This window comes from Lepidochelys olivacea (genome assembly GCF_965140295.1).
Source record: "Lepidochelys olivacea isolate rLepOli2 genome assembly, chromosome: 10".
Classification (NCBI taxonomy): Eukaryota; Metazoa; Chordata; order Testudines; family Cheloniidae; genus Lepidochelys; species Lepidochelys olivacea.
Window position 1 is genome coordinate 85,313,677 of NC_140420.1, and position 15,204 is coordinate 85,328,880.

The 15,204-nt window shown below is 46.8% G+C and overlaps 1 protein-coding gene across 2 annotated transcripts in view; it reads left to right on the forward strand.

Moving 5' to 3' along the window:
* PPIP5K1 (diphosphoinositol pentakisphosphate kinase 1) overlaps positions 1-15,204 on the forward strand; it is a 145,716-nt gene that overhangs the window by 127,278 nt on the left and 3,234 nt on the right. For both annotated transcript variants that reach the window (XM_084640955.1, XM_084640954.1), the window contains 2 exons: positions 5,176-5,313; positions 5,766-5,879. In XM_084640955.1, coding sequence (XP_084497081.1) covers positions 5,176-5,313; positions 5,766-5,879 — 252 coding nt within the window. The remainder of the gene's footprint in view (positions 1-5,175; positions 5,314-5,765; positions 5,880-15,204) is intronic.

The window sequence follows — 15,204 nt, forward strand, 5'->3', positions numbered from 1 at the left end:
GGCCTAATAACATCAGCCACACTATCAGAGGCTCGTTCACCTGCACATCTACCAATGTGATCTATGCCATCATGTGCCACCAATGCCCCTCTGCCATGTACATTGGTCAAACTGGACAGTCTCTACGTAAAAGAATAAATGGACACAAATCAGACGTCAAGAATTATAACATTCAAAAACCAGTCGGAGAACACTTCAATCTCTCTGGTCACGCGATTACAGACCTAAAAGTGTTAATACTTCAACAAAAAAACTTCAAAAACAGACTCCAACGAGAGACTGCTGAATTGGCATTAATTTGCAAACTGGATACAATTAACTTAGGCTTGAATAGAGACTGGGAGTGGATGGGTCATTACACAAAGTAAAACTATTTCCCCATGTTTATTCCACCCCTCCACCCCCCACTGTTCCTCAGACGTTCTCGTCAACTGCTGGAAATGGCCCACCTTGATTATCACTACAAAAAGCTCCCCCCGCTCTCTAGCTGGTAATATACACAAATGCACGAAGCCTGGGAAACAAGCAGGGAGAACTGGAAGTCCTCGCAAAGTCAAGGAATTATGATGTGATTGGAATAACAGAGACTTAGTGGGATATCTCACATGACTGGAGTACTGTCATGGATGGATATAAGCTGTTCAGGAAGGACAGGCAGGGCAGAAAAGGTGGGGGAGTTGCACTGTATGTAAGGGAGCAGTATGACTGCTTAGAGCTCTGGTACGAAACTGCAGAAAAACCTGAGAGTCTCTGGATTAAGTTTAGAAGTGTGAGCAATAAGGGTGATGTCGTGGTGGGCGTCTACTATAGACCACCAGACCAGGGGGATGAGGTGGACGAGGCTTTCTTCCGGCAACTCGCAGAAGTTACTAGATCGCACGCCCTGGTTCTCATGGGAGACTTCAGTCACCCTGATATCTGCTGGGAGAGCAATACAGCAGTGCACAGACAATCCAGGAAGTTTTTGGAAAATGTAGGGGACAATTTCCTGGTGCAAGTACTGGAGGAACCAACTAGGGGCAGAGCTCTTCTTGACCTGCTGCTCACAAACTGGGAAGAATTAGTAGGGGAAGCAAAAGTGGATGGGAACCTGGGAGGCAGTGACCATGAGATGGTCAAGCTCAGGATCCTGACACAAGGAAGAAAGGAAAGCAGCAGAATACAGACCCTGGACTTCAGAAAAGCAGACTTTGACTCCCTCGGGGAACGGATGGGCAGGATCCCTTGGGAGAATAACATGAGAGGGAAAGGAGACTAGGAGAGCTGGCTGTATTTTAAAGAATCCTTATTGAGGTTACAGGGACAAACCATCCCGATGTGTAGAAAGAATAGTAAATATGGCAGGTGACCAGCTTGGCTTAACAGTGAAATCCTTGCTGATCTTAAATACAAAAAAGAAGCTTACAAGAAGTGGAAGATTGGACAAATAACCAGGGATGAGTATAAAAATATTGCTTGGGCATGCAGGAGTGAAATCAGGAAAGCCAAATCACACCTGGAGTTGCAGCTAGCGAGAGATGTTAAGAGTAACAAGAAGGGTTTCTTCCGGTATGTTAACAACAAGAAGAAAGTCAAGGAAAGTGTGGGCCCCTTACTGAATGAGGGAGGCAACCTAGTGACAGAGGATGTGGAAAAAGCTAATGTACTTAGTGCTTTTTTTGCCTCTGTCTTCACGAACAAGGTCAGCTCCCAGACTACTGCACTGGGCAGCACAGCATGGGGAGGAGGTGACCAGCCCTTTGTGGAGAAAGAAGTGGCTTGGGACTATTTAGAAAAGCTGGATGTGCACAAGTCCATGGGGCCGGATGCGTTGCATCCGAGAGTGCTAAAGGAGTTGGCGGATGTGATTGCAGAGCCATTGGCCATCATCTTTGAAATCTCATGGCGATCGGGGGAGGTCCCGGACGACTGAAAAAAGGCTAATGTAGTGCCCATCTTTAAAAAAGGGAAGAAGGAGGATCCTGGGAACTACAGGCCAGTCAGCCTCACCTCAGTCCCTGGAAAAATCATGGAGCAGGTCCTCAAGGAATCAATTCTAAAGCACTTAGAGGAGAGGAAAGTGATCAGGAACAGTCAGCATGGATTCACCAAGGGCAAGTCATGCTTGACTAATCTAATTGCCTTCTATGATGAGATAACTGGCTCTGTGGATGAAAGGAAAGCAGTGGACTTATTGTTCCTTGACTTTAGCAAAGCTTTTGACATGGTCTCCCACAGTATTCTTGCCAGCAAGTTAAAGTAGTATGGGCTGGAGGAATGGACTATAAGGTGGATAGAAAGCTGGCTAGATTCTCAGGCTCAACGGGTAGTGATCAATGGCTCCATTGTCTAGTTGGCAGCCGATATCAAGTGGAGTTCCCCAAAGGTCGGTCCTGGGGCCGGTTTTGTTCAATATCTTCATAAATGATCTGGAGGATGGTGTGGATTGCACCCTCAGCAAGTTTGCAGATGACACTAAACTGGGAGGAGAGGTAGATACGCTGGAGGGTAGGGATAGGATACAGAGGGACCTAGACAAATTGGAGGATTGGGCCAAAAGAAGTCTGATGAAGTTCAACAAGGACAAGTGCAGAGTCCTGCACTTAGGACGGAAGAATCCAATGCACCGCTACAGATGAGGGACCGAATGGCTTGGCAGCAGTTCTGCAGAAAAGGACCTAGGGGTTACAGTGGACGAGAAGCTGGATATGAGTCAACAGTGTGCCCTTGTTGCCAAGAAGGCCAATGGCATTTTGGGATGTATAAGTAGGGGCATTGCCAGCAGATCGAGGGACGTGATCGTTCCCCTCTATTCGACACTGGTGAGGCCTCATCTGAAGTACTGTGTCCAGTTTTGGGCCCCACACTACAAGAAGGATGTGGAAAAATTGGAAGGAGTCCAGCGGAGGGCAACAAAAATGATTAGGGGACTGGAACACATGAGTTATGAGGAGAGGCTGAGGGAACTGGGGATGTTTAGTCTATGGAAGAGAAGAATGAGGGGGGATTTGATAGCTGCTTTCAGCTACCTGAAAGGGGGTTCCAAAGAGGATGGCTCTAGACTGTTCTCAGCAGTAGCAGATGACAGAACAAGGAGTAATGGTCTCAAGTTGCAGTGGGGGAGATTTAGGTTGGATATTAGGAAAAACTTTTTCACTAGGAGCGTGGTGAAACACTGGAATGCGTCACCTAGGGAGGTGGTGGAATCTCCTTCCTTAGAAGTTTTTAAGGTCAAAGCCCTGGCCGGGATGATTCAATTGGAGATCAGTCCTGCTTTGAGCAGGGCGTTGGACTAGATGACCTCCTGAGGTCCCTTCCAACCCTGATATTCTATGAATAGCTCACCTTAAGTGATCACTCTCTTTACAGTGTGTATGGTAACACCCATTGTTTCATGTTCTCTGTGTATGTAAATCTCCCCACTGTATTTTCCACTGTATGCATCCGATGAAGTGAGCTGTAGCTCACGAAAGCTTATGCTCAAATAAATTTGTTAGTCTCTAAGGTGTCACAAGTACTCCTTTTCTTTTTATCAAATGGAGACATCTGCTTCCTCGACCGTCCCATGAAAAGCCCTTGCTCATTCCACTAGACCTTGCTTGGAAGCAGTGTAATGTGAGGTATCCTCTCCTCTTGTGGCTGTTGTGTTACCCCTCTCACATCTTGTCTAAATTTTGTTTGTAAGCTCCTTGGCATGGGGAAACCTCTCCTCTCTGTTTTGGGAGATGTCTGGGAAGCCTTTGGGCACTGTTAGTCACTGTGGCTGGGTGTGCACCTGCAGTAGGGTTGCAGAGTGCAGCTCTGCTGGTCTGTCTTCTTGAAAGGTTGCAGGGTGAGAGTGCACCAGGCTGTGGCATCTTCCTGTGAGGTGCTCCTGTCAGCCTGGAAGATGATTGTGCATGCGCAAATACTTGTTCTCCTTAGCTGGTGCCTTGCAGGCATGGGTTAGATGACCTGACCACACCAAAACACGGATGGGCCATTGCAGCACAGAGCTGTTGGAATTGTAACTACACCAAGCAGCCTCCAGAAGTCTCTCAGTGGATACATGGCTTTCCACTGCTTTCAGGGTTTTTAGCAGCTCCATGCATGACATTTTTCATCAGTGAGGACAAATTACTGAGTCCCTCTCAGGATCAGAGGGGGCAGGTGTTGGGAGAGGCAGGAACTTTCCAAGGCAGCTTGGAGGAGCTGGGGTGAATGGGCAGTATTGAAGTGGGGGATGGGAACCTGGGACAGCCTAGAAAGAGGGTGAAGGGAACATGGAGGCAGGAATGCCTGGAACAGCTTCCCCCATTCTGCCTTGGTCTCTTCCCGTCAGCCTCCTTCCTGCCGCTAGCAGTTCTGCGCTGGCTTAAAGCCCATAGAGGGGGACGAAGGAGGGTCGAGAAGAGAGACAGCATTGTTGCCCTCTGCCATAGTGTTATAGTGGCTCTGGGGCCAGAAATGTCGTCTCATGGGGACTCCTGCATCCCTGCTGGGTGTGAGATTTGAGCAAGGGCAGCCCAGTGAGTGAGTGTCTTGTGAAATGCCTGGCCCTGGTAGCATTGGATTTGGTGGCTACTGGAATTGAGAGGGTAGAAGTTTGTGAGAGGTGCCAGGGAGGAACTGGGCTCTAGTGCAGCCTCCTTTTGTTCGTGGGAAACCCTGCCAGGCCCATGTGGGCAAGAGGGGGCGCCAGCAGGTCTTTGTGGGAATGGGCAGCTGCTGCTGCTGCTTGCCTTCAGTTTGTAGTTCACTGTTTCTTTAGTTAAATGGTGTTATGGGGGCGAGGCACATTTTAGGACAGAGAAAAAGTCTCATCACAAACTTAAGGCACCAGAAATGGGAGCCATTTTCCCATTAAGGTTTTGCTGACTTTCTCCAGAGGGGCTGCTATGAGCTGTTGGGCACATGATGAATTCTTCCACAACAACCAAACAAATGCCAGTAATTTAGTAAAATGGCCACAAACTGGGCAGCAGAGAGGTGATGTGTGCTCCCCCCTCTGGCTGTGCATGCCTGTGCTCATGCTCTTAGGCTTGTTTTTGCTTAGTGACAATTTTCCTGGCCTAGATGAGGTGAATTTGGGTCTGGGGTTCATAGTGGGCCCACCTTGTCTGGTTTGGGCGACTGCTTCCCTCTCAATGGTGAATGATCCTGCATGCAACCAAGTCACTGTCTGCTGTATTTATTTTCTGCCTGGGTTTTTTGCAGGTTTTGAAGGCTGCTCCATGGTTCCCACCATTTACCCACTGGAGACCCTGCACAACTCCCTCTCTTTGCGACAGGTCAATGAGTTCCTGACATCTGTGTGCAGGAGTTACAGCAACTCGCATTCTCGAGCATCCACAGGTAATGGTGGGGGAGGGTCTGGCAATCCCTGAGATCCTGCGAAAAGGAGGAGGACAACAGGAGCAGTGGAAGATCCATTGGCGGGCAGTGGGGCTGGCCAGGACACTGTGAAGTCCTGTTTATCCTCTGTCCTCCTTGTAGAATAGAGGGGCAGATTGAAAAGGTTAAGGCTAGTAATAAATGCCAGTTAGAGTAACTGCTCCAGAGCCTGCTGGTCCAGTGAGGTGATTCATGGGTGGCCCTGCATGGTTATGTGAGATATAAGAGGCAATCAATCAAAAGTAGCTTCTAACTGCAGGTGGGAGTGGGCACTACAGGTTGCTTGTAGATCTGCAGAGGGCCTAGATTCTGTTTTGGCTGGAGCAGCAGCCTGGTATTTTCCACTCTGGGGTGTTAATCCATGTGGTTGATGGAATTTGTGTGGCCTCATATGGATGTTCTGTCTCTTCAAGCTCTGTTTGATTCCATGATTGGAAGCCAGACACCCGGTGACCCCTTCATGCCTCAGAGAATCCTCTCATCCTCATCTCTGCCATTGCGCCAGCGCTCTGACAAACCGCCATGGTGTGAGTGTTTCCTTTCTTTTATGGAGGGATTGATTTGTGGTAGCTGGGCTAAATGGTGGCTGCAGCGGGATGCCAAGATAATGGGCTTGGAGGGTTTGCAGGCAGGAGAGGAATTGCTTAGGGGAGTTCCAGGGATAGACCTGGGAGAAATGGGATATAATTGAGTACAAAGAAAACATGTAGCCTGTCTACTGTATTGGGAAAATCTTCCTGAAGGAGAAAGATATCCATCTACCAAACAGTCCTGCAAGAGAAGGGGTGGAAGCTCTGTCACTGACACATTAACAACTCTAGTGGACAGAGTCTCCCCAAGGATACTGTCAGGGCCACTCCTGCACTGTCCCCTGAGTGTGGGGATGGACTGGATGGCACCTTAGAGATGGAAACACCTCTTATGTGTCTGATTCTCCCTCACAAATAGCTGTGCCTTTCGATCCAGGAGGCCACAGTGTTCCCTTCTTTACTATTTTAGTTGTAGGCTTTTCTTTGTCACTCATCACAGCCACAGCTGAGCTTCACAACCTCTTTGGGGCAGATGGGTGGTATTAACCCCTTGGGGCCCCAGAGAGGAGACAGGTTTCACACCGGGTTACAGAGCAAGCCAGTGACAAAACTAGGAACAGGAATGCAAAACTCTTGAGTCTCCATCCAGTGCTTTCACTGCACCTCATTCACCCACTCCTTCTAAGGGTGGCTGAGGCCAGGACGCTCCCTCCACTCTGTTGTAAGGGGCAGCACTTCTCACAGTGACTGTGATTGCATTTGAAAATAAGGTTCATCTCACTTCTAGGTCCTTTGTTTGAGTCTTTTCCCTGTTACGCAGAGGTCAAAAGTACGTCCGGCATTTCTGTCCTTGCTGGGGATGGGAGTCTCCTCTCCCTTATGCTCCTTGGAGCTCACAGCAGGAGGGCAGGGCTAGGACCTTCTTCCCAAAAGTTACACCTCCAAGGTTCATGCCTTTGTTCTGCTCCTGGTCATATCTAACGCGGAATTCTCCTCATCACACCAGATTTTGAGCAAATAGACCTCTCTCCTTTGGGCTAGGTACTGGCTTTATTTTATTGGCTTTGTTGTCATGAAACTGGGGCTTTCTTCCTTCTGTACTCTCTAGCAACTCAGTATGGAGTCAAAGACTGAGGCAAGCAGGGCTAAAGCATAGTGTCCCTGCTCTACCTACAGCTCTTGACCGTCATAAATCCCAGGCCACTGGACAAAGCCGGAAGGCTCTGTGTGCCAAAAAGGTGAGGCTGAGGGAGGCCACGGAGGTGAGCAGGTGGGGTTCTCATCCTGGCAGTTTGCACAGCAGCCATGCTCCCCTGTTCTTGTGGCATTCTCAGGACTTCCAGATCTAAAAAAACCCTTCCAGGGAGACAGACTCCTCCCTCCTCTGACACATCTACTTACCTATCCGGGGCAGGGACAGGCAGGTGTGAACCCTTGCAATCTGGATCCTGGAGTCTGGTCCTGCCAACCTAGAATAAGATGTGGGTTTTCGAGGTTTCAGGTGCCATCAGGTTTTTATTTTCTCTGAGCTTAGCAGCCTAGCTACTTCAGGAGATGCTGATGAAAAATCAGTATTCAAGTGGCATTGCATATTCCCACTTACGGGTATTGCATCACCTGTTGGCACCTAATGGTAGAAACTTCTCTAAGCAATGCTCGTTAGAGCACACGTGCCCCCTTAAACTCTTCCTCTCAGAGGAGCTATGTAGGGGAACAGCTGCTATGCCAGATGGAGTTGAACCACTCCAGTCCCTTGTTAGTTTACAGTTTAGTTTTTAGTATAAAGTAGTTTAAGTGCAGTATAGTTATGACTAGGGCTGTCGAGCGATTAAAAAAATTGTGTGATTAATTGCACTGTTAAACAATAATAGAATATCATTTATTTAAATATTTTTGGATGTTTTCTACATTTTCAAATATATTGATTTCAATTACAACACAGAATACAAAGTGTACAGTGCTCACTATATTTTTTATTTCAAATATTTGCACTGTAAAAAACAAAAGAAATAGTATTTTTCAAAATTCACCTAATACAAGTACTGTAGTGCAATCTCTTTATCATGAAAGTTGAACATAGAAATGTAGACTTATGTACAAAAAATAACTGCATTCAAAAATAAAACAATGTAAAACTTTAGAGCCTACAAGTCCACTTAGTCCTACTTCTTGTTCAGCCAATCGCTCAGACAAACAAAATTGTTTACATTTACCGGAGATAATGCTGTCTGTTTCTTGTTCACATCACCTGAAGGTGAGAACAGGCATTCTCATGGCACTGTTGTAGTCGGCATTGCAAGATATTTATGTGCCAGATGCGCTAAAGATTCATATGTCCCTTCATGCTTAAACCACCATTTCAGAGGACATGCGTCCATGCTGATGATGGGTTCTGCTCGATAATGATCCAAAGCAGAGCAGACCAATGCATGTTCATTTTCATCATCTGAGTCAGATGCCACCAGCAGAAGGTTGATTTTTGGTGGCACACAAAAATGGTGGCCGAAGCATGAAGTGGCATATGAATGTTTAGCATATCTAACACGTAAATATCTTGCTACACCGGCTACAAAAGTGCCTTGCAAATGCCTGTTCTCGCTTGCGGGTGACATTGTAAATAAGAAGCAGTCAGCAGTATCCCCCATAAATGTAAACAAACTTGTTTGTCTTAGAGATTGATTGAACAAGAAGTAGGATTGAGTGGACTTGTAGACTCTAAAGTTTTACATTGTTTTGTTTTTGAGTGCAGTTATGTAACAAAAAAAAAATCTACATTTGTAAGTTACACTTTCACAATAAAGAGATTGCACTATGGTACTTGTATGAGGTGAATTGAAAAATACTATTTCTTTTATCATTTTTACAGTGCAAATATTTGTAATAAAAATAATAATGTATAGCGAGCACTGAGCACTTTGTATTCTGTGTTTGTAATATAAATCCATATATCTGAAAATACAGAAAAACACCCAAAAATATTTAATAAATTTTCAATTGGTATTCTATTGTTTAACAGTGCGATTAATCGCGATAATTTTTTTTAATCGCGTGAGTAAACTGCGATTAATCAACAGCCCTAGTTATGATGCTTCCTGTGCACTCTCCAACCCTCAAGCCCTCTGAATATCTCCCCGAGTGTCCTGCCCCGTCCGATGGACACTGACAGCATTCATCCTGCTACTTCCAAAGAAACAGTACACCCCAGCTTATCAGTTGCACCTCAGATCACCACTCCACTGATCACATAGCACTTATACTTGATTTCACTGTAAACGTAGCTACATTTATTTAATAAAGGACAGAGATTCAAGTGGCGGCAAGTAGAACTATTGGAAACATGCTTTACATATAAAATAAAATTGCAACATGCATCCTAGAGCCTAGACTTAATTAACAAGATTCTCTCCTGTCTAATCAGGTATTGCTCACCCAAAATCCTTCAGTGCTTTGCAGTCCGGCATGGCTATGGCCCTCTTTCATGAGATATTGCACTCCGAAATAGACCAGAACATTCTGTAGCCGGGCATCTCCCATAGTTCTGGAGTCTGGGCTGTTGTTCTCTCACTGCACCCTCATAGAGGTGGCTCAATATTTTGAGTCTGCACTCCCTGGCTGTGCCCCCTCTGCTCTCACTAGCTGACAGATTCTCTGCTGCCTCCTCCACAGACGCTGATGGCTTCTGTTGCTCTTGCACTTCCTTTGCGATTGGAGCTTCTGCCCAGCTTTTGGGCAGTGAGGCGCAACATTCCCTCACCTTCCTGGCTCAGTTAACCCCACAAGGGTTTAACCCTCCCTGAGCCTCTTCTGCAGCGTCTCCCTGCAGGCTCCTCTGTCCCTTGCAGCTATGGCAGAGCAGCCCAGAAAGCACGAGGTTTAATTCAAGCAGTGCTCTATTTGTGAGGCAGCCTTCCTAGGCTTGGTAGGTGATGACTGGTGCCCAGTTTTCCGTCCCTCAATCTGTTAGGTCCCGGAGCTAGGAGTCAGACAGACAGGTGGAGCCTCTGCCCACCAAGGCAGCCGCAACATCCGTTGGGGGGGAAATAGACCAAGAACCCCAGTGCTGACGAGGAAAGGCTCTAAAAGCAAGTAGGACCCTGAATACTTGACTCATGAGAAGTCCAAGGGGACCCCTGCAGAACAAAGAGCGGAGGTTTGTGGGGCCACAACTCCCCCCCACCCCACCCCCACAATCTTCAGTGGGTCCTCAGCGCCCTGAGGAAAGAAGCAGGGCTTCTAATCAGTCTGCCTGCCTCCCTCCCTCCCAAGCCAAGCAGAAGGATTCTGACAACATGTCCCCTCTCCCCCCAAAGGGAGTGGATTCAGAGCCAGACCTCTGCAGAGGGCTCCAGGCCCTAAGGAAGACAAGCCATAAAAGCCACACCAAAGCCACAGCAGAGCTTCTGTGCTCCCAAAGTGCACTAAAAAAAGTTAAATCAGAAAAGAAGAAAAAGGGAAGAAAAAACACAAAAATCCATGAGATACGAGGCCTGGACTCCTCTTCCTCCCCCCTCCTCCACTGAGAAAGGCGAGCTGTCTGACTCTGAATCTGAACAGGGAGTGGGGGAAATGCAGCAAATTTCCCCCTGAGAAATTTCAAGCTATGTGGAGCCAGGTTGTTTCCACTATTCCAGTCCAACCTGAGTGGGCTCCTGAGAATGAGCCTTAGAGTAAATTTCTTCTGACAAAATCCTCCCTTGAGGCTCCAACACCCGTGCGCCCCTCTGAGGAGGAGGTGACTAGGGATGATGGAACAAGCCTGGTAAGAGAAAACACATCAACAAGAGCATCTCAGGCTCTTTAACACTGAAGAACCAAAGGGCTCTGTTACTGACAGAGGGCTGATGCTGCTGCAGAGTCTCTTGCCAGGGATATGGCTATTCTATCCAGGGGTGCTTAAGGTAGAACTTCCCCTCTGAGGGAAGGATGGTGATCACTCCCAAAAAGGACTTTGAGGCTCTTCTGACCTCAGACTGCCTGCATACCCTCTATCTTGTAGCAAAGCCCTACTTTTCTTGCTGCACGTGCATATTTCATTCTTGGTGGTGCATCAGTTTGGGTCAATCCACAAATGCAGTCCTAGGGATGTATCAGATAAGGCATTTACAGTAGAGATAGAAAAGTATTAATGCCATTGTACAAGGCGCTGGTAACACCTCATTTGGAATACAGATGTGGTTACCCTTGTTCAAGAAAGATGAATTCAAACTGGAACAGGTGTAGAGAAGAGCAATTAGGATGATCAGAGGAATGGAGGACCTGTCTTCTGAGAGGCGATTGGAAGAGCTTGGCTTGGTTAGTCTAGCAAAACGAAGGCTGAGAGGGGGTATGGTTACTCTACAGGTACATCGTGGAGTATATAGCAGGGAGGATGAAGCAGTATTTAAACTCAAAAGATAATGTTGGCACAAGAACAGATTCAGGCTGGAAATTAGAAGGCTTCTAACCATCCAAGGAGTGAGGCTCTGGAACAGCCTCCCAATAGGAGCTGTGGGGCAAACAACTTAATTAGTTTTAAGAGAGCTGGTCAAATTTAAAAATGTGATTGTGTGACTGGGTTTTTGTGATGGTGGGTGGCAGGGCTCAGCAGCCATGGGGCTCACTGCTCGTTTATTTCTAATGTTTCTAAAAGCTCATGTTTTGGCTGACTACCTGCATGGGTGAGGAAGAAACCCCCACCCCATCCCGCCCCAGTGTATTCCTCTGGTAACCCTGGCCTTCATAATTACCTCGCCTGCAGTTATGGATTGGTTTGCCACTCTTAATTTAAAGGATGCTTACTTCTATATCTCTAGCCGACATAATCATCGAAAATGTCTGCATTTAATGGTGGCAGGGTACCATTTCCAGTACAAGGTTCTCCCGTTAAGCCTGTCCACAGTGTGAGGGGTCTTTCAAAAATGCCTTTCTGTGGTAGCAACACATCTGAAAAGATGGGGTATTTTTGTTTACCCGTATTTGGAGGATTGGTAGCTAAAAGGTGCTACATGTGAGGGTCTGTCAGTTACAGTCTCCCTCTTTTTGGATCTGGGTCTGCTTCTTAATGTCAAAAAATTCAATTTCTATCAAGCTCAGAAGTCCTTTTATAGGTTCTATGCTGGACTCAGTAGCAGGGAGTACTTTACTTCCAGAGGACAGGTTTCTAAAAATGGAGCAAGTGGCTTTGCGGATTCAAGCCTGCCAATCTTGGAAAGTGATCATCTTCCTGGATCTAGTGGGCTTGACGGCAGCTACCACTTACATAACTCGGTTTTCTCATCTCTGAATGAAACCAGTGCTGCACTGGATGGCTCAGGTCTACATACCTAGCCAGGACAGTCAGAAAATATTTGTCACCAGGCCTCAGGATGTTCTAAATTCACTGATGTGATGGACAAACGGATCAAATACTCTGAGGCGTCCTGTTCGATCTTCCTTCGCCCCCAGTCACAGTAACGTCAGATGCAGCCAACACTGGATGGGCAGCTCATTTACGCTGGTTTACAATCTGGGCTTTTTGAGAAAATGTGTTTGGAATTAAGAGCCAGCCCATTTGACCCTCAGATCATTCCTTCTTCATATAAAAGGTGGGAAGGCTGTTCAGGGAGCACTGGATAACGCTCCTGCCGTGCGTTACACAAGTAAGGAAGGGGGGCCTCGTTCTTTCCAGGTATGTGCCAAGGTGGTCAGATTATGCGATTCACAAGATCTATCTAATGGCCCTGCATTTAGCAGACAAGAGCAATGTGCTAGCAGCCTCAGTAGGGACAGTTCAGATTCACGAGTGGTCTCTGAAAGATCCAAGTATGCAAGACATCTTCCCCTGTTGGTGTTATCCCGATGTAGACCTGTTTGACAGCCAGTCAGTCCATTTCAGATGCCTTCTCTCTACTTTGGGGAAGGAGCCTTCTGTGTACCCCCCTGCCCCCCAACACACCTTGATTCAGAAAGTGGTGACAAAGATATGTCAGGACAGGGCAAAAATTATATTGATTGCCTCAACTTGTCTGAGACAACAGCGGTCCATGAATCTGCATCAGCTGCCAGCAGGGCTTTACATGCATTTTCCTCTGTGCCCGGATCTCTTGTTACAGCAACAAGGCAGGATCCTTCATCCAGATCCTCAGTCTCTTCATCTCATGGCCTGGGCTGTCAGATATTGGCTACTCTTAGTAGTCATGTTTTCGTTGGTATAGAATGTCCTGCTTAATTCTAGAAAATTGCCTACTAAAAAGGGTTACTATTTAAAATGAGCTAGATATGTTGCTCGGATGCAGGGAAAATATGATTTTCCAGTTGCAGCTTCCATACCCTGGGCTCCTAGCCAGGCCCAGAGGCACATGTGCTCCCCACTGCTGTAGCCCTAGCCCCCCAGGAGCTGGCAGGATTGACTGAACTAGCCCAGGGAGGAGGTTCCTCCCAAAGGCGACACGTGGGGTGGTCACTTGGCCCCCCCCCTTCACATTGTGCCCCCCCAGGAGGCACAAGTCCTCTCTGGTTACAAGTAAGGCCATGTCAACACTTACAAGCTTAGAGCAGCACAGCTGTACCACTGTGAAGGTGCTTGTTTAGCTGTGTTTTGCCGACGGGAGACTGTCTCCCACCAACATAGCACCATGCACACAAGCGCTTATGCTGACAAAATTCATGTCACTCAGGGATGTGTTTTTTCACACTCCTGAGCCACAAAAGTTTAAGTGCTAGTGTAGACGTGGCCAAAGTAACCCTCATATATTCTGGACAAGGAGTAGCAAGTTATGAGCAACTGGGATAAAAATTCACCCCGTTGGCATGCTCAAGGCAGAGCCCCAGAAATTCCACAGTTCTGCAGCCTTGGAATTTGCCATGGTATCCACCCCTTGCCAGAGAACCCTGTTCCAGAATCTCTGCTTTCCACATAGGAACTGTGTGAACCAGGCAGACATGAAACAATAGTGCAGGTACAGTCATCCCCAGGGGCTCTTCACTTTGGTACCTTAACAACATTGACATTTACAACGAGATAAACTAAACTAGTTAATAACTGATCACTTTAAACAAACATCCAGCGAAAGTGCTTATCCATAGTTCCAAACTGCCTCCCCAGCATCACAAGCTCCAGCTTCCCCTGGCAACCTCATGGTGCACTTGTGTTGACAACACAGAAATATGTGGTATATTCAAAACTGAAAATGGGGGGAAAGCGTAATATTAAATACAACATCAAGATGGTAACCCAGGAGTGACTATACTGAATGGATTAATTATTTTTAGTTTAATTAAAAATCTATACCTTTTAATTTAAATTTAAGATATGCAGCTTTCCACTCTGGAATGCCCCTGAATCCAGAGACTTTTTGCTGCACACTTTAGTTCTCCTGGCCACAGAGCTCCTGAGGCCCTGACTCAAGGATACAGCTTAGGGCTTGTCTATGCAAACATTTAGTTTGTGGCAAGCTGGGGTGTGAATCACCCGCACTAGCCTGTCACAGACAATGTCCATGTGGGCTCTGGGTTTGTTAATGCTCTTTGATCCTGTCAGTTTTGAAATGGGACTAGAGCAAAGGGCATTAACGAACTGTTAGGCTGTAAGCAGGCTCCCCATGCATAGTTAGCCCACAGCAGGCTAGTGTGGGGTAGGCCCCAGCTTTCCGCAAACTAATTGTTCACGTAGACAGGCCCTTAGATTCTGTATTGAGGGTGACGCAGATCCCTGGAACCCTTCAATCCTCAGTAAGTTACAATTCCCACAGGGCGATCTGTCTGCAGGTCTGAGTCCCAGTTAGCAGCTCTTAACTCAGTAAGATGCTATGGTCTTGCTGGGTTCTGATATGCAAGCCATAGTTTTATGTACACCTAAGCTTGTATCCATGCTAGAACCTACATCTGACATGTAACAAGATCTAACTGGTCCACTTATTTAAATATTTATTCTGCATCCCTGTTCTTTGTAGCAGGAGTGCAGTCGTGGTTCTCAGTGATAGCTTCATCCGGGAGTAAGTTTGCATGGCGGACACTATCCATAATGGATCCCTAATGCACATTTCACAAGGACATGATAGCCCTTAGAGTTCTGGGATCCCGACCGATCTTTTATCTAGGGTTGACAGGGCTCATGAATTAGCACTTCCTTGTTTCTGGTCCCATGGCATCCCAAGGAGACATGATGGCCAAATCTTGCTGCGTCATGGGCAATCAAAATATCTACCAACAGGAGAAAATAATTCAGAAAATCTATATCACACCTTTCACCCACTGCAAAATGAAAGAAGGTGACTATTCCATAGCCTAAGGGTCCTACCCCAGACTTCAGATTATGCTCTACAAGACCAATGGCATCACTCTCTTTAGGGAGTGTACCTATGGG